General features: G+C 44.4%; 1 protein-coding gene across 1 annotated transcript; it reads right to left on the bottom strand.

Moving 5' to 3' along the window:
* Positions 1-2,422: 2,422 nt before the first annotated feature.
* TMEM161A (transmembrane protein 161A) lies at positions 2,423-26,097 on the bottom strand. The gene is made up of 12 exons (XM_070944119.1): positions 25,990-26,097; positions 22,007-22,110; positions 19,666-19,746; positions 16,899-16,999; positions 15,154-15,310; positions 14,231-14,382; positions 14,068-14,128; positions 12,902-13,045; positions 10,259-10,372; positions 9,095-9,269; positions 6,452-6,548; positions 2,423-3,771 (listed from the first exon to the last, which is right to left on the bottom strand). Exons 1-12 carry the CDS (start codon positions 25,990-25,992, stop codon positions 3,494-3,496), a joined length of 1,467 nt encoding a protein of 488 aa, XP_070800220.1. The 5' UTR covers positions 25,993-26,097; the 3' UTR covers positions 2,423-3,493.
* Positions 26,098-27,245: the final 1,148 nt, after the last annotated feature.

Raw genomic sequence — 27,245 nt, 5'->3', positions numbered from 1 at the left:
TATATATTTCCTGCATTTAGGTCTCTCTGGATAGTTTTTTGCTGCTTTTTGCTCTTTTTCTCTTTGCCTGTTTTCTCCTTCATTCAACTTCATTCACTTTGATTAGGGGTGGGGGAGGATAGCAACAGATTACCCCGATGTGATTCTCAAGTCCTTCCCTTCTGGCTTGGGGAACTGTGGCCCTTTTATGACTTGCGGACTTCATCTCCTAGAATTCCTGAGCCAGCATTGCTCGGCTCAGCATGGCTGGCTCAGGTATTCTGGGAGTTGAAGCCCACAAGTCATAAAAGGGCCATAGTTTCCCATTCCTGAGCTAAAGGAAGAAAGAAGGAATGGTGTATGTTACAGGAAAAAATCTGTGTCTGTGGCAAGGCTAAAAGACACTCGCTTGTGAACTGACATGGATCCTTCCCCACATTTTGTACAACAGGCTGGAAACTGACTCTGGCATTTTGTGGGCCACAAAATATTTTGTGGCAATCTACACTACGCCTCTCCACACACACACACAGCATCCTAATTGTTCTTTATATGATCCTGGAAATTCTACAACTTCCCCTTGTTTGATTCTTTGCAACCTCGCTAATCGAATTGATTTCTGCAGAGGGGCTCAGAATCTAACGGAAGCTTTTGCTGTCGTAAAGCGTTTTCTGCAATTGAGATGCTGTAAGTGCCCACCCCCAGAAAGCATATTTTTTAAGAAGCAGAATCCAGAATGTGATGCGTAGGTGTTGTGCAGACAAAACATGTTGACCGTGAAGGAAGATATGTGATGAGCAGCCTCAAGGTTGCTTAGCTGCCAACGTGCACAAGTCAAATCACAAATCAATAAATGTGAAAGATGTCTCAAATTGAGACTTATTAAATATGAAATATGAAACTCAGCTCTTAGAAGAAGGCTTTTCTCCCGGTTTTAGAATTTTTTAGATTCCCTTCCCTCCCCACCCCGTCCACTGCTTAAGCTTGGTTGCCAATCTAGCTTGTGTTTTTTTTTTTAAACCTGCTTTATATACTTAATATTGCACCATTTACCTTATGGTCTTGCATAGATCCTCTTGGCCAGAAATGTTAGACACTATCACAAAACATCCCCTGGTCATTGTAATCAAATCAAATTCATTGGGGGTGTATTGGACATTTAGCTGGGGGAACCTGTTATAATGGTGATTTGTGGGGAGCTAACATGGGTCTCCCTTTTGTTCCCCAATATTAACTCAGCTGGAGAACTTTACCAAGGCAAGTTCCGTGTGTTTTTCTCTTGTCTGCACATTCCTAAGGTAGAGAGTGAAAATTTGGCCAACTTTAAGTCCTGTGGACTTCAACTCCCAGAATTCCCATGGCTGGTTGAGGAATTCTGGGAGCTGAAGTCCACAAAACTTAAAAAAGTTGCCAAATTTGAGGATCCCCGGCCTAGAGCAGAAGTGGTGAACGAAGGCCCCTTTATGACTTTTGGACTTCAACTCCCAGAACGCCTGAATTCTGCAAATTGAAGTCCGCAAATCATAAAAGGGCCATCATTTCCCCACCCTTGGTCTAGAGTCGTTTTTCAAACCCGGCAACTCTAAAATGCTTGGACTTCAACTCTCAGAATTCTCCAGCCAGCATGCTGGAGTCCACACATCTTAAAATCGCCCAGTTTGAAAAACACCGCTCTAGAGTAAGAAGAGTTCAAGGGCAGGTTGGCCTTCCCTACTTGGAACCTAGCCAGGGTTTTCCTTGGTCTAATAATAATAATTCGAAAAGGTCAATACAAGCCGGGCGGCCCTAAACGGCACCTTTCCTGTCGCTGCCAACCTTCTTGAGCTGAGCAAGGTGATTTTTTTAGCAAACCCTCAATGCTGTTTTTCCAGGGTAACAGGTCAGTTAGTTGACTGGTGTCTTTGCTGTAATTTGAATGTGCCTTTAAAAGGTGCTGCGTTGGCCTCCAAACACAACAGGAGTGTTCTTGTAGGACAAGGGGAACTATTTTTTTGACAAGTAAATCAGTGGGGAAACAGGATCCCTTTCCTTGCAGGGGTTCCTAGCTTTTTACCCTTACCGAGCTCTTCTCCAGGGATTGTCTGGAGAAGCCACCCTTGATGTAGAAAAATCTGTGGTGCGTTCCAGGCAGGGCTGTTCCTCGTAGCTTTGTGCAAACAGAGTATACGATTGCAAAGCCACCCACAACACGTTTCCCCTGAGAGGGTTGTGGGCCCACAAGCAGTGTTTTGAAGGAAAGTGAGCTAGCCACTCAAGTATTTGGCACCACCGCACAGTCAAGTATTATAAAGGGTGACTTTGGAGAGCTACCCCAGCCTTGGGGGAACGACGGCGTTAATATGGCGCGACGCATTTGTGTAGAATGTTGAACGCAACGGCCTCAGCTGACGAGAGGTTCTCCTCTGCATTGTGGCTTTTTATCTGGCCAACGATACTTTTGTTTTATATAGATGTTTATAGTGACAAAATTATAAAGGTCTGTGCCAAGGGAGGAGGTATATTTAATAATAAAAATGAATTATCCAGTTCGTGGTGTATGCCGTGTCTTTCTTTTTTGTCTAATTGTATAGAATTAGACGGCATTATTAATACAAGTATCCCCAAACCTTTTTGATGACCCTGGCTATTAAAAGAATAACAGAGTTGGATGGGACCTTAGAGGTCTTCTAGTCCAACCCTCTGCTCAAGCAGGAAACCCTATATCCGTGATGGCTAACCTTTTTGCCGTCGCATGTCAAAAGCGGCGGGGGAGCGGGGGGAGTCGTGGGTACGTGTGCCCACATCCATAATTCAATGCGCCCCATCCTTCCGCGCATGCACACGTGACCCCCCCACTTCCCCCTGCTTTTGGCACGCGATGGCACGGTAGGCCCGTTTTTTCCCCCTCCCCAGGCTCCAGAGGCTTTCTAAGAGTCTGGGGAGGGCAAAAACAGCCTTCCCCCAACTCCCCGGAGGCCTTCAGGAGGCCAGAAACAGCCAGTTTCCCAACTTCCGGTGGGACCGGAAGGCCTAGAAATTAGTTGGCCGGTGCGCACATACGCACTGGAGCTGAGCTAGGGCAACACTCGCGTGCCCACCAATATGGCTCCGCGTGGTGCTTTTTTTTTTAAAAAAAAAAAATCTAAACCCTGGAAAAAAAATGGCTAAGCAAAGGAGACGTGAAAGGTAATGCCATTGTCCAAATTTCAACCTTGCTCCTGAATGTTTTTAAGCCATTAAGAACTGGAAAAAAAATTTTTTTTAATCAAAGCTGATCAGAACACTCCTTTTTTAACCTCTTTTGGGATAGTGTGCAAGATGTGTATCCAGTACACTGTGATTGGTCTAAAAAAAAAAAAAAACAGTACTTGAATCCGGCTGGTTTCTTCTCAGAGATGTCACAAGAAAGTCTTTCCTCAAGGATGACAACCCGGCTATCAAATTGCAAACCCTCAAGAGAAATCCATATTCTGGCACTTAAACACACTCTGGACCCAAAATGTCTCACTCCGAGAGCCAAAGGAGAGCTTCTCACTTAGGACACAGCCAAGTGCTGATGGAAATAGAGGCCAAAGAAGACGGAAACGACTTGGCAGGCCGCAATCCACCAGACGTAGAAAGAGAACAGCCCCCGGTAGAAAAGAGGAGTGAAGACGGTGCCCAAGGCACTAAGAGATGCGGTGATCTGTTCTACTGCGGCCTGGATATCTTCTTTCCCAGAGTCCTCGGAGGGGGCGGCCTGGCGAACCGGAATGGCATCAGGCGCTGGAGATGTTAGTGCAGGCTCAGGATAAAGGCCCCAGGAATATTCACCTTTTGGGGAGAGAAAGGAATAGGGGAGAGGTTACATGCACCAAAATTCTTTTATCAACCTGGTATATTTATTTATTTATTTATTGGTTCGATTTATATGCCGCCCTTTTCCAGAGACTCAGGGCGGCTTACAATGCGTTAAGCAATAGCCTTCATACTTTTGTATATACCTGCTCAGTAGGGCTTTCGCCCCCCCCCCCCCAGCGGTGTTCTTTTTTATACAAAGTCAGTTTATTGCCCCCACAATCCGGGTCCTCATTTTACCTACCTTGGAAGGATGGAAGGCTGAGTCAACCTTGAGCCTGGTGAGATTTGAACTTGCAATAATTGCAGGCAACTGGTGTTACTTAACAGTGCTTTAGTCTACTGCGCCACCAAGGCTCATACATATATATATATATATATATATATATGTTTTCTCAGGTTTTCGCGGGTGTTTGTATGTAGGTCTTTGGTTATTCGGGTCTTCTCCCACGTAAAATTGGAAGTGTCTTGGCGACGTTTCGACGAAGTCTCATTCGTCATCTTCAGGCTGGTGTTCTCGGCTTCGTGCTTCCAGGAGCAATGTGTGTGATCACAGCTGTTTCTTCTGGAAACAGCTCCTGGAAGCACGAAGCCGAGAACACCAGCCTGAAGATGACGAATGAGACTTCGTCGAAACGTCGCCAAGACACTTCCAATTTTACGTGGGAGAAGACCCGAATAACCAAAGACCTACATATATATATATATATATATATATATATATATATATATATATATGTGTGTGTGTGTGTGTGTGTGTGTGTGTGTGTGTGTGTCTTTGGTTATTCGGGTTTTCTCCCGCGTAAAATTGGAGGTTTCTTGGCAACGTTTCGACGAAGTCTCATTCGTCATCTTCAGGCTGGTGTCTTCGGCTTTGTGCTTCTAGGAGCAATGTGTGTGATCACAGCTGTTTCTTCCTTTTAACTGCCAGTGGGGGTGTGAACTGATTGGGTGGGAGCTTGGCTGTGTTCTGATTGGGTGGAGGTGTGTTCTGATTGGTTGGGGGTTTGGCTGTGCTCTGATTGGATGGGGGGTTGGCTGTGTTCTGATTGGATGGGTGGGTGTTCTGTTTAGGTGGGGGCTTGGTTGTGCTCGGGTTAGTCTGAGTAGCAGGGGGATTTGAGCTGGTGAGCTGTGTTGCTGTTGTTTGGCTTCGTGTTCGTGGCCGTGCTATCTCTTCATGGTGGCCGTGCTATCTCTTCATAGCACGGCCACGAACACGAAGCCAAACAACAGCAACACAGCTCACCAGCTCAAATCCCCCTGCTACTCAGACTAACCCGAGCACAACCAAGCCCCCATCTAAACAGAACACCCACCCATCCAATCAGAACACAGCCAACCCCCCATCCAATCACCCAAACCTGGTCTTTGGGTGTTATGTGAATTTCGTTGTATGGGTATACTGTGTATACACGTACAATGACAATAAAGTTATTATTATCCGCTATGCCGCGCGAATCAGCTGAGAGGATAAAGGTATGTAAAGTGCGCAGGGTCGGGCGGATGGGCCCCCCTGATTGTCGGAGTGAACCGGTTCACTCCCAGCTGATCGTTGAAGCTACCGGTACACCTGAACTGGTCCGAACCGGCTGAATCCCACCCCTGTATAAACACATATAAAAAATCCAGGTGCACCCTTCCTTTGGATAAAGTTGAAAGCGATGCATTTTTATTTAGCTTAACCAATGTTCAACTAATGAGGCAGCATAAAAGCAAAATTATTTAAATGACACATTTTGGGAGGGAAAATTACAGAGGGAAATAGGGAGTTCTTAATTTACAACCATAATTGAGACCAGAACTTCTGTTGCTAAGCGAGGCAGTTAGTTCAGTTTGTTGCTCCCAATTTTATCACCTTTTTTGCTACGGTTGTTCAGTGAAACACTACAACTGTTAAGGGAAGTATGTGGTAATTAAATGAATTGGACTTTCCCCCAGGGGTGAAATCCAACAGGTTCTGACAGGTTCTGGAGAACCGGTAGCGGAAATTTTGAGTAGTTTGGAGAACCGGAAGCGAAAATTTTGAGTAGTTCGGAGAACCGGCAAATGCCACCTCTGGCTGGCCCCAGAATGGGGTGGGAATGGAGATTTTGCAATATCCTTCCCCTGGAATGGGGTGGGAATGGAGATTTTTCAGTAACCCTCCTCTGGAGTGAGCTGAATGGAGATTTTGCAGTATCCTTCCCCTGCCATGCCCACCATGCCACGCCCACCAAGCCACGCCCATAGAACCGGTAGTAAAAAAATTTGGATTTCACCACTGCTTTCCCCAATGACTTCGTTTGGACCCAGCCCATACAAGTGGTGGGTGAGCGGGAACCAGTGGTGGGTTGCCCCCGGTTCGGACCGGTTCACAAGAACCGGTAGTAAAACCAGTGGGAGGCTCCACCCACTGACCCGGATGTCATCAGAAGTGATCTGTGCATGCACGGGCCTGATGCGAACTGGTAGTAAAGGTAAGTAGAACCCACCCCTGGCGGGCAGACGGGCACAGCTCCATCAAGTGATGGGCACTTTGCACAAGCGGTGGGCACACAGATATGCACACACACCTGCTCACACACAACCATCCCTTAGCACTCCCTCACTAGTCTACCAAGCCGGAAAGGTTGGGGGACCGCTGCTCTCAACACTTGACTGAAGAATACTTTACCAAGAGTTTTGAGGATGAGGGTGCAGTGCAGGGTGAGAAAGATTGGCGCCAGGTATTGGAGGCTGACCACTGTTACATAGCAGTAGATTCTGGTGATCTGGAAATAAAATAAAAATTAAAAAAAAAGGAACAATGAAGAATGAGAATTGAGATCTGGTCATCTAAAGTCTTAAGTAGCAACCCAGATACAGGTAGCCCTCCACTTATGATCAAAACTGAGCCCAAAAATTTCCGTTGCTCAGCAAGACAGTTGCTAAGTGAGTTTTGCTCCATTTTACGACCTTTCTTGCCACAGTTGTTAAATGAATCACTGCAGCTATTTATTTATTCATTCATTCATTCATTCATTCATTCATTCATTCATTCATTCATTCATTTATTTATCATTCATTCATTCATTCATTCATTCATTCATTCATTCATTCAATTTATATGCCGCCCTTCTCCGGAGACTCAGGGCGGCTTACAATGTGTTAAGCAATAGTCTTCATACTTTTGTAAATTTATACAAAGTCAGCTTATTGCCCCCACAAGCCGGGTCCTCATTTTACCTACCTCGAAAGGATGGAAGGCTGAGTCAACCTTGAGCCTGGTGAGATTTGAACTTGCAGTAATTGCAGGCAGCTGGTGCTACTTTAACAACACTTTAGTCTGCTGCACTACCAAGGCTCTTTATGGCTGTTGTACTATCCCCGTGAGCACCTGATCAAAATTTGGAGGCTTGGCCACTGGCATGTATTTATGACAGTTATAAACATTTATGCATTGATGTATTAAGTATTTATGACATTTATAAACAGAAGCATGGAATCAAAATCACGTGAAGTACCCTGTTTCCCCAAAAATAAGCCTCCCCCTGAAAATAAGCCCCCCCAAATATTTAAACGCAGAGCTGGAAATCAGGTAAGATGGCAAGAGGAGCCCCATCTTGCTCCATGCGGCCCAAAATAATAAGATCTCCCCGAAAAAAAGGCCAAGCGCTTATTTCGGGGTTCAAAAAAATATAAGACAGGGTCTTATTTTTGGGGAAACACGGTATTAGTACCGCTTTATAAAACCTTAGTAAGGCCACATCTGGAATACGGCATCCAGTTTTGGTCACATTACAAAAAAGACGTTGAGGCTTTGGAAAAAGTGCAAAGAAGAGCAACTAGGATGATTAAAGGTCTGCGGACTAAAACCTATGAAGAATGGTGGCAGGATTTGGGTATGGCTAGTTTAGAGAAAAGATAGACTAAAGGGTGACATGATAGCAGTATTCCAGTGTTAGAGGGGCTGCCACAAAGAAGAGGGAGGGTTAACTTATTTTCCAAAGCACCAAGAAGAGCCTTGGTGGCGCAGCAGACTAAAGTGCTGTTAAGTAACACCAGCTGCCTGCAATTACTGCAAGTTCAAATCTCACCAGGCTCAAGGTTGACTCAGCCTTCCATCCTTCCGAGGTAGGTAAAACGAGGACCCGGATTGTGGGGGCAATAAGCTGACTTTGTATAAAAAAGAACCCCGCTTAGGGGGGGCCTGAAAGCCCTACTAAGCAGGTATATACAAAAGTATGAAGGCTATTGCTTAACGCATTGTAAGCCGCCCTGAGTCTCCGGAGAAGGGCGGCATATAAATCGAACCAATAAACAATAAACCAATAATAAAGAACAAGGGATGGACAAGGAACAAGAGATGGAAACTAATCAAGATGAAAAGCAACATGGAATTAAGGAGAAACTTCCTAACACTGAGGAGAATTAACCAGGGGAAGGCCATTTTCGCCCTCCCCAGGCTCCTAGGAAGCCTCTGGAGCCTGCAGAGGGCGAAAAACGGGCCTACCGCGCCCACCTGGCCATCATGTGCCAAAAGCGTGAGGAGCATGGGGGGGTTGCACGCGCATGCGCAGGATGCATTGAATTATGAGTGTGGACACATGCGCGATCCCCGTCGTTCCCCCCGCTTTTGGCATGCAATGGCAAAAAGGTTACCCATCACTGCTATAGGGGGGGTCTCCTGCCCGAGCAGAGGGTTTGACTAGAAAACCTCCAAGGTCCCTTCCAGTTCTATTCTGATTGATTGATTGATTGATTGATAGATAAGATTATGGTTGCAGTGTCCCAGGGTCATGTAATCACCCTTTGCAACTTTCTGACAAGCAAAGTCAATGGGGAAGCCAGATTCACTGAACAACTGTGTTACTAACTTAACAAGCCTTGGTAGTACAGGGGTTTAAGGCACCCTGTCATTAAGCTTATTAAGACCAGCTGCCTGCAATTACTGCAGGGTTCGAATCTCGCCAGGCTCAAGGCTGACTCAGCCTTCCATCCTTTCTAAGGTAGGTGAAATGAGGACCCAGTTTGTGGGGGCAATAAGCTGACTTTGTATAAATATACAAAAGGATGAAGGCTATTGCTTAACGCATTGTAAGCCGCCCTGAGTCTTCGGAGAAGGGCGGCATATAAATCAAAATAAAAAAAAAAAACAACTGCAGCGATTCGCTTAACAACTGTGGCAAGAAAGGGCGTAAAATGGGGCAACACTCACTTAACAACGATGTTGTTGAACAACGGAAATTTTGGACTCAATTGTGGTCATAAGTTGTGGACTACCTGTAAATGGTTTGCTTCACCTTGCCCTGTTTGCTGTGAACCATCTTGGGCCTACCTTCCGCTGAATCTCCAGCACGGTGATCCGGCCGGCCTCCCGTTTCATTTGCTCCACCCAACGCTCAGCCAGATTCAGATACGCCTGGAGATGGTAGCGGATGACAGCCAGGCGTAGCACACAGAACGCTACAATCGTCCACAGGCGTACAGAATTGTAGGTGGTGTCTGACATGCTGTCACAAAGAGGAAGGGAATCCATTAGCTCTCTTGAGGAGGAGGAAGGACGTCTTTCAATTGCTGAGCTGCCAAGCAACAGCCTGAGAATCTAGGACTTGATTCCCAACCTCTACTAAGCCTCATGGATGCAGGGATGCTAAAAGGAATGCCAACCCCCCCAAAAATTAAGCAGAAATTACTTGAATTATTTATTTATTTATTTAATTTTATTTATTTGTCAAGCACGTATTAGATAATATATATATAAGCATGAATTGAATACATAAAATGAATACAATTAAAGGGAACATTAGGACAGGGATGGTCGGCATGTTGGTGCTCTTATGCACGCCCCTTACAGACCTCTTAGGAATGGGGTGAAGTCAACAGTAGCCAGCCTAAGGTTAAAATTTTGGGGGTTTGGGGATGAAATCACAGATTCAGATAGTGCATTCCAGGCATTGACCACTCTGTTGCTGAAGTCATATTTTCTGCAATCGGGTTTCACTTTAAGTTTGTATCTATTGTGTGCTCATGTATTGTTGTGGTTGAAGCTGAAGTAGGTAGGACAGGTAGGACATTGTAGCAGATAATTTTATAAGCTATGCTTTGGTCATATCGATGGCAGCTTAGTTCTAAATTTTCTAAGCCCCAAATTTCAAGTCTGGTGGCATAAGGTATTTTGTTGCAAGCGGAGGAGTAGAGGACTCTTCTTGTGAAATATTTCTGGACACGTTCAATTATATTAATGTCTGATATGCAGTGCGGGTTCCAGACAAATGAGCTGTATTTGAGAATTGGTCTAGCAAATGTTTTGTATGCTCTGGTTAGTAGTGTAATATTACCGGAGAAGAAGCTACGCAAGATTAGGTTTACAACCTTTAATGCCTTTTTGGCAATGTTGTTACAGTGGGCTTTGGCACTTAGATTATAGCTCAAAAGGAAACATTTAAAAAAAAAAGGGAAATCACAGCCGGAATGCAACTCCCCCCCCCCACTAACTTACATCTGGACCTTCTCCTTGCCCATGGGGGCCTGCAGCAGGAGGTCTCGCGAAATGGGCTTGATCCACATCAGAACCACGATCACGGGAGCAAGAAAACTGGCATGCAGAAGGAGTCTGTGGGATGGGAAGAGGGAGGTTTGTTCTGTGTTAGGCTGATTCTCCAGACTTTGAGGGCCTGGAAACGTGTATCTGGCAACACCCACCCACCTACCCCCAACACACACACACACAAATAAGCTTTTAAGTAAGGATTAACAGTGTCCAAAGGGCAGGGTCAAAAAAATCAAGCTCCACAAAGGTGTGATCAAAATTCCACCTGGTTTTTATGTGCATCTCATTAAAAAAATTGGAGCATCGGACTGTATTTATATCTATATATCTACTTATATCTACCTATATTTACCTACCTACCAATCTATATCTCTATCCATCCATCCATTCTATCTATCATCTCTCTCTCTCTCCATCCATCCATCCATCCATCCATCCATCCACCCATCATCTTATAGTCATTCATTCATTCATTCAGTCTGTCTATCAATCATCTTATTTATCTACCTACCATTTTAATAATTTTCAACCATATAAAATACAGCTTTTACTGGTTGAAGGATCACCTTTGTCCTTTGAACAATATGGTGCAGCCCAACTGATTCAACTTGCATTTCCCTTCCCTTCCCTTCCCACATCCTGCTCATATATTCCTGGCTGGGGAGTTCTGGGAATTGAAGTCCATATATCCTAAGGTTGCTAAGGCTGAGAAACACTGTCCTACAACAACTGCTCCACCTAAAAAAATAGCTTTTTCTGGTGCTGTTACACAATTAATCAATGTCTGGCCATTCCCCACCCTAGAAGGCATGAGCTCTCTCTCCCTAAGGATCTTGCAAGTTTTGTATGCATTTACAATACAGATAGTCCTTGATTTACGACCACAGTTGGGACCGGAACTTCCATTGCTAGGTGAGATGGCCCATTTTAAATCCATTTTTGCCACGGTTGCTAAGTGAATCACCGCAGTTATTACGTGACTCATGCAGTTGTTAAGCGAAGCTGGCTTCTCTTACTGACTTTCCTTTGTCATAAACAAATGATGATCACATGAACACAGGAAGCTGCAACCATCATAAATACATTCCTATTGCCAGGCGCCTGAATTCTGATCATGGGACTGTGGGGTGCTGCGATAGTCACAAGAGCCTTGGTACTACAGTGGTTTAAAGCACCCTGTTATTAACACAGCTGCCTGCAATTTACTGCTGGTTCGAATCTCTCCAAGGCTCAAGGTTGACTCAGCCTTCCATCCTTTCTAAGGTAGGTTAAATGAGGACCCAGTTTGTGGGGGCAATAAGCTGACTTTGTATAAAATATACAAAAGTATGAAGGCTATTGCTGAGCACATTGTAAGCCGCCCTGAGTCTCCGGAGAAGGGCGGCATATAAATCAAATTAAAAAAAAAAAAAAAAAAACAAGTGCAAGGACCGGTGTAAGTCACTTTTTTCAATGCTTTGAACAATTTTGGCCGATTTTGGTAACTTTGAACAATTGCTAAACCAATGGTTGTAAGTCAAGGACTAACTTATAAACAAATCAAATTCAAGGGAAATATGTCAGATCTATTTTGAAGTTCTGTAGATATTCTGAAGTATCATGCTCCTTTCTTGATTTTACCTTCTAATGTTATTTCTGGAACCGTGTCTATGAATCACTGCCTAAATCTCTCACCTATCAATTGTTCTAATTAAGTTGATTCCACATCATAAGGACACTTAGGCCCCTATGTTTTAGAAGAAAGTGAGGTAGGTCTTTCTTCAATTCTCAGGACTTATGGGGCTCTTTCTAGGTTCTATCATATTTCAAGACCTAAAATGGACACTTAACATCAAAAACATCATCAAAAAAGTGCAACAAAGAATGTTCTTTCTGCGCCAACCCAGGAAGCTCAAACTGCCCAAAGAGCTGCTGATACAGTTCCTCTGATACAGAGGAATTATTGAGTCTGTCATCTGCATCTCTATAACTGTCTGGTTTGGTTCTGCAACCCAACAAGACAGACACAGACTTCAGAGGATAATTAGAACTGCAGAAAAAAAACAATTACTACCAATCTAACTTCCATTGAGGACCTGTATACTGCACGAGTCAAAAAGAGGGCTGTAAAAATATTTACAGACCCCTCGCATCCTGGACATAAACTGTTTCAATTTCTACCCTCAAAACGATGCTTTAGAGCACTGCACTATACAACTAGACACAAGAACAGTTTATTCCCCAAATGCCATCACTCTGCTAAACAAATAATTCCCTCAACACTGTCAAACTATTCACTAAGTCTGCATTACTATTAATCTTATCATCATTTCTATCACCCATCACTTCCCACTTATGACTGTATGACTGTAACTTTGTTGCTGGTATCCTTATGATTTATATTGTTTCCTAGTATGATTTGAATGCTTATTTCTACCCTAGGACTATCATTAAGTCTTGTACCTTATGATTCTTGATGAACTATCTTTTCTTTTTATGTACACTGAGAGCATATGAACCAAAGACAAATTCCTTGTGTGTCCAATCACACTTGGCCAATAAAGATTTCTATTCTATTCTATTTTAGGGCTAAGCAATAAGCTTGAACGTAACTGGATCTTTGGCTGGTTGGCCACCATCTTGAGCGCATCCAACTGAGTCTGGGCCAGCCGTAGGCCTGGGAAAGTCAAGCAGGCACCAATGAACGAACAGAGGCCCACGAGGCCCACTTTAATTCCGAGTTTTGTCACCGGGATCCTGGAGGGAAGAAACAAATGCCCCATAAGCCAACCGTGAACCCTGGGCAGAAACCTTCAAAGTTTTTTTTCAGAGGAGAGGAGTTTTTGGTGTTAAGTGAAGGGAGGCAATCAGTTTGCTTACACCTTGGCCGAACTGGTCAGAGCCAGTTTGGTGTAGTGGTTAAGAAGCTGACCTAGAAACCAGGAGACTGTGAGTTCTAGTCCTGCCTTAGGTGTAAAACCAGCTGGGTGACTTGGAGCCAATTACCAGGAGATGGTGAATTCTAGTCCGCCTTAGGCATGAAAGCTGGTTGGGTGATTTGGGGCCAGGGGTGGGCTGCTGGGGGTTCACAGGGGTTCGGGAGAACCTCTAACTAAGATTCTGTCCAGTTCGGAGAACCCCCAAATCCCACTCCTGGCTGGCCCCACCCACCCCACCCCACCCTTCCCAGGAGTCCCCATGCGGCCCATTTTGGATGCAGGTAAGTGAAGGGCACACGTGGAGGCTCGGGGAGGGTGAAAAACGGGCCTACCAAAAGTTTGGGAAGGGCTCCGGAGCCTGGGAGGCTGTTTTCGCCCTCCTGGAGGCTCGAGGAAAGCCTCCGGAGTCCGTGGAGAGCAAAAACGCCCATCCGCCATGGTGCAGGAGGCCAAGTAGGCCACGCCCAACATGGCCACGCCCACCCAGCAACCGGGCAGAGAACCCCTTGCTAAAATTTTTGAAGCCCACCCCTGCTTGGGGCCCAACCCACCTCACAAGGTTGTTGTGGGGAAAAAAGAGGAGAAAGAAGCAGTCTTATGAAGGTTCTCTGCCTTGAGTTTCTTATAAAGTAATAGAAATCAAATAAATAAAAGCCTATTTTAAAAATGGAATGACATCCTTATTTCCTTATTTATTATTGTCTTTAGAGCCCGACTTTCTCCTGAGGGTTCAAACCCAACACCATAACTACTGGGGTGGGGGGTGATTCCTGCTGCCAATAGCAGCAAAAGTTGGATCTAAATTAGAAGAGGATCAAAAGTCAATAAGCAAAAACTTACATCCATTCCCATCCTTGGTCCATGAAGAAGACCTCCAAATTGTTATGGACGCTGGTTAGTCCTGGACAGGGGAGAGAGCTGATCAAGGGAGTGCAAAGGGCTTAATTTGGCCAGCCAAGGTGGCAAGGGTGCCCAGCTATGGCCCATGCCCGAGGTCACTCACCTGCATTGAGCCCAAATTCGAGGTAATCTTCCCTGACCACCAAAACCACCATTGCGATCAGAAGGAAGAGGAAGGCGAAGGAGAGGCAGACAGAACGCTCCCCTCCCTCCTTGGAGCGGAAATAATGACGCATCACCATAACAAAAATTTTGCTGAAGCTGGTGCTAAGGGCATAACATCAACCATTCTGGACCAATGGTCTTTTCTCAAGAGGCAACTGGATTTGCTTTTTCTTTGAAGATGTTTCGCTTCTCATCCAAGAAGCTTCACCACCTCTATTCACAACAAAGCTGAAGAAGCTTTCCGGATGAGAAGCGAAACATCTTCAGAGAAAAACCAGAAAGTCCAGTTGCCTCTTGTAAAAGGACCTTGGGGACAACCATGACCTAGATGACTGAGAATCTCCACAGACATCAACCATTCTGCTTCCAGTCTTTGAAAAGGAAAAGACCGTATTTTAAAATTTGTACAGGTAGTCCTGGAATTACGACATTCAGGTCATTTAGTGACTGAAGTTTCAACGGCACTGAAAAAAGGGACTTATAACTGTTTTTCACACTTACGACCTTAGCAGCCTCCCCACGGTCACATGATCAAAATGAAGATGCTTGACAACTGACTCAGTTTATGACGGTTAGAGTGTTCCGGGGTCATGTAATCACTAGTGCAACCTTCTGACAAACAAAATCAAGGGGGGAAGCCAGATTCACTTAACAACCGTGTTACTAACTGAACAACTGACATGATTCACTTAACAGCTGTGGAAAGAAAGATCATAAAATGGGTCGCAAAATTAGCTGAATAACTATCTTGCTTAGGAACAGAAATTTTGGGCTCGATTGTGGTCGTAATCGAGGGTTACCTGTATGGTATAAAGGTGGATGCAAAAGGGAAGGGTGAAGGTCCCTGGTTGCAAAGGATACACGGAGAATATGGCTGTCAGAAGGCACCAGAGGATTCCAATGTTGGTCTCTTTCTGGGGATCAACGAGGCAATAGTAACCTTCAGTGAAAAGGTAGACCAGGGTGGAATATCCTGCAAAGTCCACATACCACTGATATTCCAGGAAATAGCATAGAACTAAAAAGAAAACAAAAATGCTTAGCATCCCATCTCAGCTTTGATCTAGTTCAGTGATGGCTAATCTTTTTGCCATTGCGTGCCGGGGGGTGGGTGGGTGTCACGCGCGTGCACGTGCCCACACCCATAATTCTATGCGCCCCGCCCCCACGCATGCAACCCCCCTCCACGCTCTGCATGCTCCTGGCACACAATGGCACGGTAGGCCCATTTTTTGCTCTCTCCAGCCTCCAGAGCCTTTCTAGGAGTCTGGGGAGGGCAAAAATGGCCTTCCACACCCACTTGGAGGTCCTCTGGAGGCCGGAAACGGCCCATTTGCCAACTTCCGGTGGGACCGGAAGGTCTGTTTTTGCTCTCCTCAACATCCAGAGATCCACTTGAGGTTGGAAAAGGGACTGTTTCCGGCCTCCAGAGGGCCTCCGGCGGGTGGGGAAGGCCGTTTTCACCCACCCCAGACTTCTAGAAAGGCTCTGGAAGAGCAAAAAACAGGCCTTCCTCACCAGCCCCTGAGGCCCTCCGGAGGCAGGAAACAGTCTGTTTCCCTACTTCTGGTGGGCCCAGAAGGCCCGAAAATCAGCTGGCCTTGGGCTCGCATTCCCACCGATATGGCTACGCATGCCACCTGTGGCATGCGTGCCATAGGTTCGCCATCACGGATCTAGTTCAACGCTGTACAGGTAGTCCTTGATTTACAACAGTTCATTTAGTGATCGTTCAAAGTTACACCACCGACAAAGGTGACTTATGACCATTTTTCACAGTTACAATCTTTGTACCATCCCCCATGGTCACGTGATCAAAATTTGGAGGCCTGGCAACTGACTCATATTTATGACGGTCGCAGTCATGTGGGTCATGTGATCCTCTTTGTCGACCTTCTGAAAAGCAAAGTCAATGGGGAAGCCAGATTAATTTAAGAGCCGTGTTCCTAATTTATCAACTGCAGTGGTTCACTTAACAACTGTGGCAAGCAAGGTCGTAAAATGGGGCAAAACTCACTTAACAAATGTCTCCTTTAACAACAGAAATTGAGGCTCAATTGTGATCGTAAATCGAGGACTTACCCTTTCGTTTCCCCCAAATTAAAATCAGAAGTATAATTCTTAGTGGTGCAGGTGGACTTTTTGACTTACAACCGTTCTTTAATTAACCGTTCAAAGTTATAATAGCATGGAAAAAAGGACTTATGACACACTTACGACCTTTGTAGCATCCCTGTGGTCACATGATCAAAATTCAGAGGCTTGGCAACTGATTCATATCTATGACTGCACTGTCCCAGGGTCATGTAATCCCCTTTTGCATCCTTCTGACTAGCAAAGTCAATGGGGAAGCCAGATTCATTTAACAACGGTGTTTACTAACTTAACAACTGAAGTGATTCACTTTAACAACTGTGGCAAGAAAGGTCATAAAATGGGGCAAAATCCACTTAACAACTGTCTTGCTTAGCAATGGAAATTTTGCTGCCGTAAGAGAGTGCACTCTGTGTTTCTGAATTTGGAGCATCCTTATGAGATGACGGCCTTCCTGGATCACTCCGTATGATAAACATGTAGCTAAGAAAGTCCAACTTCCACATATTTACCCAGAGCATCCACTGTCCGTATAGGACTACTCTCCAGTTGCAGATCAATATCTCGGGGAACGGTCGAAGGTTTCCCATCGGTCACCCCATTGATCCTCCTGCTGCAAAGAAACAACCAACATCCCTGGTTACTGCTTAACTTGGTTTAGGCTTGGTGTAACTGGAAAATAGATCAAGTTCCCCCATCAAGCATTTTCTCTAAAAAAAGGTGCTATCTGCAAACCTTCCACTCTCCGATTGCCAAATGCTTATCCATCTGAGAGAACAAAAACCATTATTATTTCTACCCGGGTCTTTAGCATTTTTTATTGAGATTTAGAGTATTGTAAAATACAAAATAGAAAAGTAAATAGAAGAACAGTGAGGGGGGAGGGGAAAGGGGGAGGAGAAGTGAGGAAAGAGAGGGGGAGAAAAAAAGAAAAAGAAGCATTGACTTCCGACTCTCTCAGTTACAGTAAAACGGGGGTGTCAAACTCAAGGCCCCGGGGCCGGATCCGGCCCGTGAAATAGTTAGATCTGGCCCATGGAGCCTCCCTGGAAACAGTGAAGGACTGATCCGCGGTGCTTCTGCCAGCAAAAACGGGCTCCCGAGCTCCGTTTTCTCTGGCAGAGGGTTGCAGGAGGCCAAAAATGGTGCTTAGGAGCCCATTTTCACTGACAGAGCGCTTGAGCCACCACAGGCGCCCCCGACATGAGTGATGTTGAGCTGGCCACGCCCACCCTGGCCATGCCCTCAGGTCAAACACAACCCTGATGCGGCCCTCAATGAAATCGAGTTTGACACCCGTGCAGTAAAATAAGGCATTAACATAAATCACAACTTTTTGCTTTTCCATAAGGGTATGAACAAGCCATATCAATCTAATCTAAAAAAAAACAAAGTCAGAGTTTCATTCTTTTTCACATCGAGCACGAAGTTCAGAAGCAGTCTCCGTGTGGAAACAAAAGTACTTATGTTCTTTTTTTTAATCAAAGTACTCAGTTTTGCCGTTTCAGCCAACTCCATCAACTTCTGCAACCATTCTTCCATGCCAGGAATCGAAGTGTCCTTCCATTTTTGTGCATACAATAGTTTTGCTGCTGTCAACATATATAGCGTGATGGCGAACCTGTGGCACGCGTGCCAGAGGTGGCACACAACACCCTCTCTGATGGCACACAAGCTGTCACCTCAGTTCAGCTCCGCTGTGCATGCGCTTGTGCCTTCTGCCGGCCAGCTGGTCTCCAGGTCTCTGCAGTGCATGCGCGGGGGTGGGGCGCATGCACAGGGCATGCATGCGCAGGGCCGCATGCACATTGCATTTTGGAGGTTCAGACGTGCATACACGTGCTTTGAACACTCAGTCCGGAAAAGGTTAGCCATCACTGATATATAGTAACAAAGTTCCAAATTTTTTGTCTAGTTCTTTTTCCATTAAACCCCAAAACGAAAAGTTCTGATTTCATTTATTTATTTATTTATTTATTTATTTATTTATTTATTTATTTATTTATTTATTTATTTATTTATTTATTTATTTAATATACCGCCCTTCTCCCAAAGGGATTCAGGGCTGTGTACTGCCAACATAAAACACACAAATATAAAATTTAAAAACAGTTTAAAAATATTAAATAGTTTGGCCCATATCTAATTAAAACTATCCGATTTAAATGTTTAAAAAATTAAGAATTGACAATTAATAAATTTAAAAAATTAGGCCAGCCCGGCTTGTTGAAATAAAAGCATCTTGAGGGCCCGGCGGAAGGTGCATAAGTCGGGAATCCTCCACATCTCAGGGGGCAATTCGTTCCAGAAGGCAGGAGCCCTCCATTCATCTCCATTTTCAAAATTTTCTGTATTCTGTAGCCCAGTGTTTCTCAACCTTGATAACTTTTAAGATATGTGGACTTCAACTCCCAGAATTTCCCTGAAATTCAGTGACTGAATTTCTTGTATTTTTTTCCCCAGCCGTTAGTTAGGGATACACAAGAAGCTACTTAATTCAAGGTCACTCTTTCCTTATAGAGATACTGCAGAAGTTGCAACAACTTACAAAGCTTCATGATGGCAATGTATGTAACACAGTGGAAAAGTCCAACGATGGAGAATGTGGATTCTCCATTCACTTAAGTTTTAAAAAGAGACTGGGTATAGCATCTCTTACAAATGGTTTCCATGGTTTTCCTGCACAGGGCAGAAGGTTGGACCAGAGGATCTTTGTGGTTCTCTCCAATATCACAACTCTATGATATTATGTACTACCTTAATTTTAATTGAACAATCTAGGACAGTGTTTCTCAACCTTGGCAACTTGAAGATATGCGGACTTCAACTCCCAGAATTCCTTCTGGGAGTTGAAGTCTGCATATCTTAACCAGTGGTGGGATTCAAATAATTTAACAACGGGTTCTCTGCCCTAATGATAGGCTGGGTGGGCGTGGCCATGGTGGGCGTGGCCAGGGGTGTGTGACAGGAAGCACTCTGTCTCCTGCACCCGCCTGGTAGCAAAAACAGGCCGCCAGGGGAGGGGGATGCGCCAACCTCCCCCCCGTGCCCCATTTTGGGCCTAGTAGGCCTCCCTGAAGCCTCCTGGGAGCCAAAATGGGTGCATGGGGACTCCTGGAAGGGGAGGGGCGGGCTCAGCCAACAATTTAACTACTGATTCGCCCGAACTGGCCTGAACCGGCTGAATCCCACCATTAATCTTAATGTTGCCAAGTAAAAAAACACTGCTTTAGCCAATTTACGTGCCAAGATGATCGGCCTTTTGCTAATGGGACTTACCTGTCCCGCTTACTCTTTGGCTTCTGCTTCCCTGCCAGAGCAAGTAGCTCCTCTTCTGAAGGATGTTTGTAGCGGTGCAAGCTAGCAAAATATAAAACACCAGTTTGAAGCCACATAGAAAGGAAAAACAAGCTGCCATAGATACAGAACCTGTTTGTTAGTCAGTTGGTCATTATTTCATCTCTTTATGTTTTTCTGTTGAAAACCGGGAGACAGTGTCTGTGTGGCAGGGAATTTTTTTTAATTTTTATTTGTTCAGTTATTAATTTTATATGCCACCCATCTTACTATCAAGCGACTCTGACAAAAATAAGGCGCTCCCTCCTGTGAAAAGTTAGGAGATGTTTGTTTAAGACATTCTGTAGGTCAGTTTACAAAATTCAGGATTTGCATAGAACGTGAGGTATCAGAAGCCATGGTGGCGCAGTGGTTAGATTAGAATGCAGTATTGCAGGCTGACTCTGCCCACAGTCAGGAGTTTGATGCTGACCGGCTCAAGGTTGGCTTAGTCTTCCAGTCCTTCTGAGGTCGTAAAATGAGGACCAAGATTGTTGGGGACAATATGCTGACTCAGTAAACCGCTCAGAGACTCCTGTAAAGCAGGAGTGAAATCCAGCAGGTTCTGACAGGTTCTGGAGAACTGGTAGCGGAAATTTTGAGTAGTTCGGAAAACCGGTTAATACCACCTCTGGCTGGCCCAGAATGGGGTGGGAATGGAGATTTTGCAATATCCTTCCCCCAGGAGTGGGCAGGGAATGGGGATTTTGCAGTATCCTTCCCCTGGAGTGGGGAGGGAATGGAGATTTTTCAGCATCCTTCCCCTGCCACGCCCACCAGGCCACACCACGCCCACCAAGCCATGCCCACAGAACCGGTAGTTTAAAAATTTGGATTTCACCACTGCTATAAACCACTATGGAGCAGTCTAAGTGCTCTTTCAGTCTAAGTGTTCTTGCTCTTGTTATCAAGAAATTTCTTTTAAATTCTGGGCCCCAGTTGGAATTCTGAAAAAAAAAAGGTGTCACAGGGCTTGATGATATTATTTTTAGATTCTTTTAATTTGCAATACTGGAAGCTCTTGCTTCAAGCATCATTTTTCCTTCCAAGAGTGCATCTGTCTCCTGAAAACAGACCTCTAAAGTTATTCTTGAAGGATAAAGATGTTCTGGGGTTGGGTAATGCTCAGAGGTGAGTTTCACGGATTTTTACCACGCTTGCTTCGTGTGTGCGTGTGCCTTCCGCGCATGTGCCCGGCCTTGAAAACGTGGTTAAATAGGACAGCATAGCACCAGGGTGGATGGGACCACCTGCAATCTCTGTTACCGGTCTGTCTGAACCGATACGAACCGGCTGAATACGTGAGAATGACTTTGGGAGTCAGAAGAAAAGTCAGGTCACAGTCCTGAACCCTACTGGAAAACGGATATACTAATAAAACAAACAAATGTAAGCTTATGCACTAAATGATCTTGGAAGGGGAAACAGGGAAGCCATTTCAATCATTTCCCCAAATATTTAGGGACTGGCCACATTCACTGAGGCAGCTAATTTGCGATGGTGCCCATAAGATGCTCTTAGAATTCCAAATCAGTCCCTCCACAGCCAGAGAAGCAAAAAAAAGCATTTCTGCTTTTAAGCAAAGCTTTCTCCGATTCACAGCACAGGGTTTTTTTTTTTAAGTTGCAAAAAAAAAAAAAACCTCGACTTTTCAGGACATCTGCAGGAGGGCTCAAAAATGTCAAAGTAGCAATCACAACTCTGCAATGAAAACACCACCCCTTTTGAATGAGTCACATGTACAATCATCACCATCATCATCTTTTAATGACCCCCTTATCCCTTGTGGAGTGGAGTCTGGGCAACTGAACGGAGCTAGCAGAGTGTTTTAATGGCCGGATGCCCTTCCTGTCGCCAATGCGGAGTTTTGTTCGGCAGATATATTCTCAGTGTGCCCAGAGAGAGAAATATCTGCCTCTACTTAGGATCGAACTCACAGCCTCCTGATTGTGAGGCAAGAGTTCCACTTTTAGGCCACCGCACCAATGAGTCACATGTACAATGCATGTTCAAAAAAGGAAGGCCTTCAATTGCTCGGTTGTCAACTCAACTTGTTTGACACACATAGACCCTCTCTGGACCATCCCTGTTCCAGTCTTTGTTGCAAATTTGAGAGGCCATTTTCTTCTCCTAAGGTTGCAGCAAGACGGGATTCGTTGAAGGCTTGCTGAAGAAAATCTGGTGTGCCAGGCTCAAAGAAGGAGCCCCTTTTTGCCTTCCACAGAACAAGCTATGTTTGCTACTACAGAGCGACACGACTGTCTCGTCACAAAGGATGAGGTACCTTCCATTGCAAAGGAGCCATCGAGCGAAGGACCAGTGGGGTGCCATCTTCTGAAAGACGCTGGCTACGAACAAGGAGAACACAAGCTGAATCCCCATCAATGCCTGCCAAGAAGAAAGAGACACATCAGCTCATCAATGCCACAGGCTTCTAACTCCAGCAAGCATGGCTCATAAATTTCTCTTCCATCCAAGAGAAAACAGCCATTTTTCCCAATTATCTCAAGTGAAGAACTTTGGTTTCTCCATCCTATCAACCCTCCAGATCAGGGTTTCCCCAGCTAGGATGTATGCATTTCAAATGTTTTTATGTGTATGTACGGGTTTGAAATAGTGTTTCTCAATAGTGTTAAAGATGTGTGGACTTCAACTCCCAGAATCCCCACACAGGAGGTGTGGAACTCAAATGCTGGCTGAGGAATTCTGGGAATTGAAGTCCACACACCTTTGAGAGGCCAAGATTGAGAAACACTGCTCTAGATGCATCAAAATGCATCTCAGTTCATCGCAGGCTGGGGATGATGGGATCTACAGCCCTGCATATGGAGGCTCAAAAGGAAGTACACAGCAAATATAATGGAGCCTTTTTAATTTTTATGTGGAAAGGAGGAGAGAGAGAGAGAGAGGGAGGGGGAGGGGGAGGGAGAGAGAGAGGGGGGGAGGGAGTGCACTAACTCCATCTTATTCTCTTTTCTGATTTTCAAAAAGGTAATATTGTTACCCAACTGTTACTCAGCATCAGAACGAGTTGATGATATTTATTCTTACACTGATGATGTTACCTAGTTGGGTCATTAAATGTCTACAAGCAAACAACCAAGCTCAGAGAGCACCAGGGACTCCACAATGATTTATTATTTTCCAACAAAATGTGCCTTTTAATTCTGTTTGGAGACATGTCTCATCCATTTTATTTGCTTCCTTTTTGCACATTTTTCACAACCCCACACCCCCGGTCAAATACAAGGAGGCATTGCATTGCTTCAGGGTTGAGCTACAATGTAGACATTTGATAGGGTAGCAAAATGTTGTGATGCCAAACCCTGGTCTATTTTTAAAAGCAGGACACTGATCCGAGAAGAACTTCAGAAAGCATTAGGGGCAGAACTAGCCGAGGAGAAAGAGATGGAAGAAACTGAGGGAAGGCTGTTACCTCAGCCCCATCACTGAGCAACAGAATACATTTCTTCTCAAAAGTATTAATTTCCATTTTTCCTTCTCTTTTTTCTGACACCAGAAGAGGCAGCAGACCTGTCTACCACCCGCCAGCACCCTCACCAGTTCAGTAAAAAAAAGTATGTGGGGGAAAAAATTGTCTTATTTCAAGAAATAAGCAGCAACAAGCAAGGTGATAATCCCCAATGCTGAGCTGAGGAAAAAGATTGGATGCTTCCCTTAAAAGGCTCATTGAGCAGCATTTCTAGATGTCAGATTTTCAAACTTGATTTCACACCTGTCCATGGAAATACAGGTAGTGCTCGACTTATAACAGTTCGCTTAGTGACTGTTTGAAGTTACAACAGCACTGAAAAAAGTGACTTATGATCATTATTCACACTTATGATCATTGCATCATCCCTATGGTCACATTGACATTTGATTTACATTTGGATGCTTGACAGCTGACTCACATTTATGACGGTTGCAATGTCCTTGGGTCATGTAATCCCCTTTTGCGACCTTCTGACAAGCAGAGTCAATGGCGAAGCCAGATTCACTGAACAACCATGTTACTAACTTAACAACTGAAGGGATTCACTTAACAACTGTGGCAAGAAAAGTTGTAAAAGGGGACAAAACTCACATAACTGTCTCATTTAGCAACAGAAATTTTGGGCTCAATTGTTGTAAGTCGAGGACTGCCTGTACTGTGTCCAGTCATTTGTTAATTAGAATTGTGAATAAAGGTAGTCCTCAATTTATAAGTATAATTGAGCCCGGAATTATGGTCGTAAGCTGTGCCAGTTGTTAAATGAATCATCACAACACCAACTCAATTTTATGGCTTTTTTTGTGGTGATCATTAAGAAATCCATGGTCATTAAGCAAACCCATTGTCTGCAATTGGCATTTTTTTGCTGGAAATAAGATAAAAAGGCTGCTTTCTGGCAAAAAGCATAATAAATCACGGCCAAATGACTGTGGGAAGCTGCAAATGACCGTAAATGATGTCCAGTTGCTAAGTTCCCAAAATGTAATCATTTGATCACAGGGGCCGGCCATCAGAACGTCAAATTCAGGTTGTAAGTGCCTTTCATGGAGTTCATCTTAACTTCCAATGGTTGCTAGGCAATCGGACATAAATAAAAGACTACATGTCGGTAACTTCCTATTATGCAAATACATTTCTTTGGGCCTTTTCAGTCCACACAGGATCTTATATTTGTAGACATACAAATGCAAGGCAAGAATTCAAACCTGCCACCATTTGCTCAAAAAAGCATGATTCAAAGTAACAAGAAGCCATGGATGGGTTCGTACGATGCATGATTCCTTCCTCCATTTCACACATTTGTGTTTCAAACCATGTTGGCCAAGGGATGCTACTTGGGTGCATAGGCACAAGGTTTGTTTAAAAACAAACAAACAAACAAACAAACAAGAAAGGATATTATTTCCATGCAGCAAAATATTGCCTGCTCCTCTTGGTGAGATTGTATGGTGGAATTGTTAAGGGCAGGGGTGAAATGCTCCTGGTTTGGACCGGATCGGGCGATCCAGTAGCGCTTGTGGCAGGTGGTTCGGAGAATAGGTAGCAATGGTGGCGCGAGGCTCCGCCCACCCGCCCGGGTGTCGTTACTTCCTGGTTTTAACCTGCTGTGTTTTTTACCCTCTGCACATGCGCAGAAGGTTGTACACTTCCAAACCGGTAAGGAAGGTAAGTAGATTTCACCCCTGGTTAAGAGTTTTGATTTGTATGCCACTGGTCCAACGTCTTGTGAGAAAAGGATCAGGAAGCCACCAAATAAGTATCAGTTAAGAGCTGACACATGAAAAAGTCTGAGTTAGTACAAATTATCGGTCCTTTTGCTGTGTTACGCCTAGTGCCGCATAACGGGGTGAGCTCCCGTTACTTGTCCCAGCTTCTGCCAACCTAGCAGTTCGAAAGCACGTAAAAAATGCAAGAAGAAAAATAGGGACCACCTTTGGTGGGAAGGTAACAGCATTCCGTGCGCCTTTGGTGTTGAGTCAGGCCAGCCACATGAGCATGGAGACATCTTCGGACAGCGCTGGCTCTTCGGCTTTGAAACGGAGATGAGCACTGCCCCCTAGAGTCGGGAACGACTAGCACATATGTGCGAGGGGAACCTTTACCTCTACCCAGAGGTCTTCAAACTTGGCAGCTTTAAGACTTGTGGACTTCAACTCCCAGAATCCTCCAGCCAGCATAGCTGGCTGGAGAATTCTGGGAGTTGAAATCCACAAGTCTTAAAGCTGCCAAGTTTGAAAACCTCTGCCTTTACCTATCAGTCCTTTGTGAGCAAAAATCACAGCCCAGTGCCAGTGCACTTCTTCCCTACATAAAAGATCAGTTCCAAGAATCTCAGACACCGGGTGATAGTAAAACAAAGGGTTTTACTACAAACACACACACACACACACACACACACACACACACACCTTTGTCAATCCAAATAGGTATCTCGGCTTAAACCAGCTAATTATCATACTGTAAAGTGTAAACCAATGTTTTCATCTGCTGTTTATGCTCCATTTCAAGGTAGCCTGCTCCTGACCATGGAAGCTCGATTTAATGCGTCACGATTACCCCAAAGCTTAAGACGTGCGCAGCCGTCTCCTCTAATCAAATTCAATTCGCCTTTAGAAACATTCAAAGTTCTCCATCCATTTCTATGTCAAAGCAAAATACCTGTAAGGAAAGGACACTAAAATAGCATCTTCCCCCACCCGTAATCCTCTTGAAAGGGAGAGGAAGCAGTTTAGCGAAAGCAAATAAAAGCATAATTAAAATTAAAGGCTCACCATTGTATTGGAGGATCACGATCCGGAAAAATAAAAAAAATAAAAAAAATAAATTCAAAGACCGGGCAAAAAAAGAGAAAGTCAAATACAGCGTGCCTTTCCTTCTAATCCCGTAGCCAAAAGGAGGCGTGAAATCCTCTGGACCAATCAAAAGCCGCACCAGCCCACGATCGTCAACCAATGGCAAAAGAAGGAGGCAGGCGGTGATTTCCCTTTTCTTTCCTTGGTGAGAATTCAAGGTCCACCTGCTTCCGCTTTTCAGCTGCCTACCCGCCGCGTTGCATCTTGGGATATGTAGTCTCATCCTCGTTAGCGGTGTAAGATTACTGTGCAGCAATGTTACAAAAATGCTTGTTTTTCCTCTGCAAAATCGCTTATGTTTATATAGCAGCAGCAACTATTCTTTTCTTCATCTCTCTCACATATTCTTGTAGGGAAAAGTTATTTATGCTTTGGGCTTGGGCACCAGCGTGAGGAAAAATTAATATTGATATGTGAATATATGCATGTGCATTTACATAAATGAATCGGATCTAGCTATGGATTTGTTCAGGAAGCCAGTGTGAATGGAACATAATGAAACAGGTAACTCTAGGTCAGCTAATGAGTCTCAATCTTATGTGCGTTGTATGATTATGCAGTGCATTCTTTCCATATATCTTTATTGCTACTATTAATGCATTTTATGCCGTGCGCTAAATAAATAAATAAACTGAATATATATTGAAGGCAGCTGGGGAGGGTAGAAGGTAAATTGAGACCTGGGGGAAGAAATATCAATAACCTGGATTATGCTGATTTTATTATTCTGATAGCTGGAAGTTCACTGGAAGTTCTACAAATGAAAGTCAAGGAACCAATGAAACAATGGGACTAAAATTAATTGTAAAAGAAGATCAAGTGAATGACCACTGGTAAAACAACCAGCCTCAGAAATACAATGAAGATATCAGAGTGGTGAATAGTTTCTGCCTTTTAGGATCAACCACCAACAATGACGGAACAACAGTCAAGAAATATGTACCCGACAAGCAATTGATGGGGCAGCTCTGAAGATCCTGGAAAAAAATAATCAGATGCTGTGATATGTCTTTCCCTATAAAGATAGGAATCAATAAAGGACAATATTTGTAGCTCAGGGTTGAAATGAGGGGTCCTTGGTGCCTTGTCTGTCTGAGTGGATGGGGGCGGTCTTAGAGATACTTTGGTTGGGCTGTTTACTGATGGCTCTTTGGCAGTTTCTTGATTGAGGTATA

The sequence above is a fragment of the Pituophis catenifer genome, unplaced genomic scaffold (genome assembly GCF_029215685.1).
Source record: "Pituophis catenifer annectens isolate HBS135680 unplaced genomic scaffold, rPitCat1.0.hap2 SCAF_1, whole genome shotgun sequence".
NCBI lineage: Eukaryota > Metazoa > Chordata > Lepidosauria > Squamata > Colubridae > Pituophis > Pituophis catenifer.
Note: the sequence above shows the minus strand (reverse complement) of the source record. Positions and strands in the feature narration are given on the sequence as shown.

Bases quoted from the DNA above. Each gene is read 5' to 3' on its own strand.
- TMEM161A (XM_070944119.1), bottom strand. The intron at 9,270-10,258 runs GTAAGTTAGTGG...TCTTTGTGACAG, and splicing joins GGCAAGGAGAAGGTCCAGAT to CATGTCAGACACCACCTACA. The intron at 6,549-9,094 runs GTAGGCCCAAGA...TTTTATTTCCAG, and splicing joins TGCTGGAGATTCAGCGGAAG to ATCACCAGAATCTACTGCTA.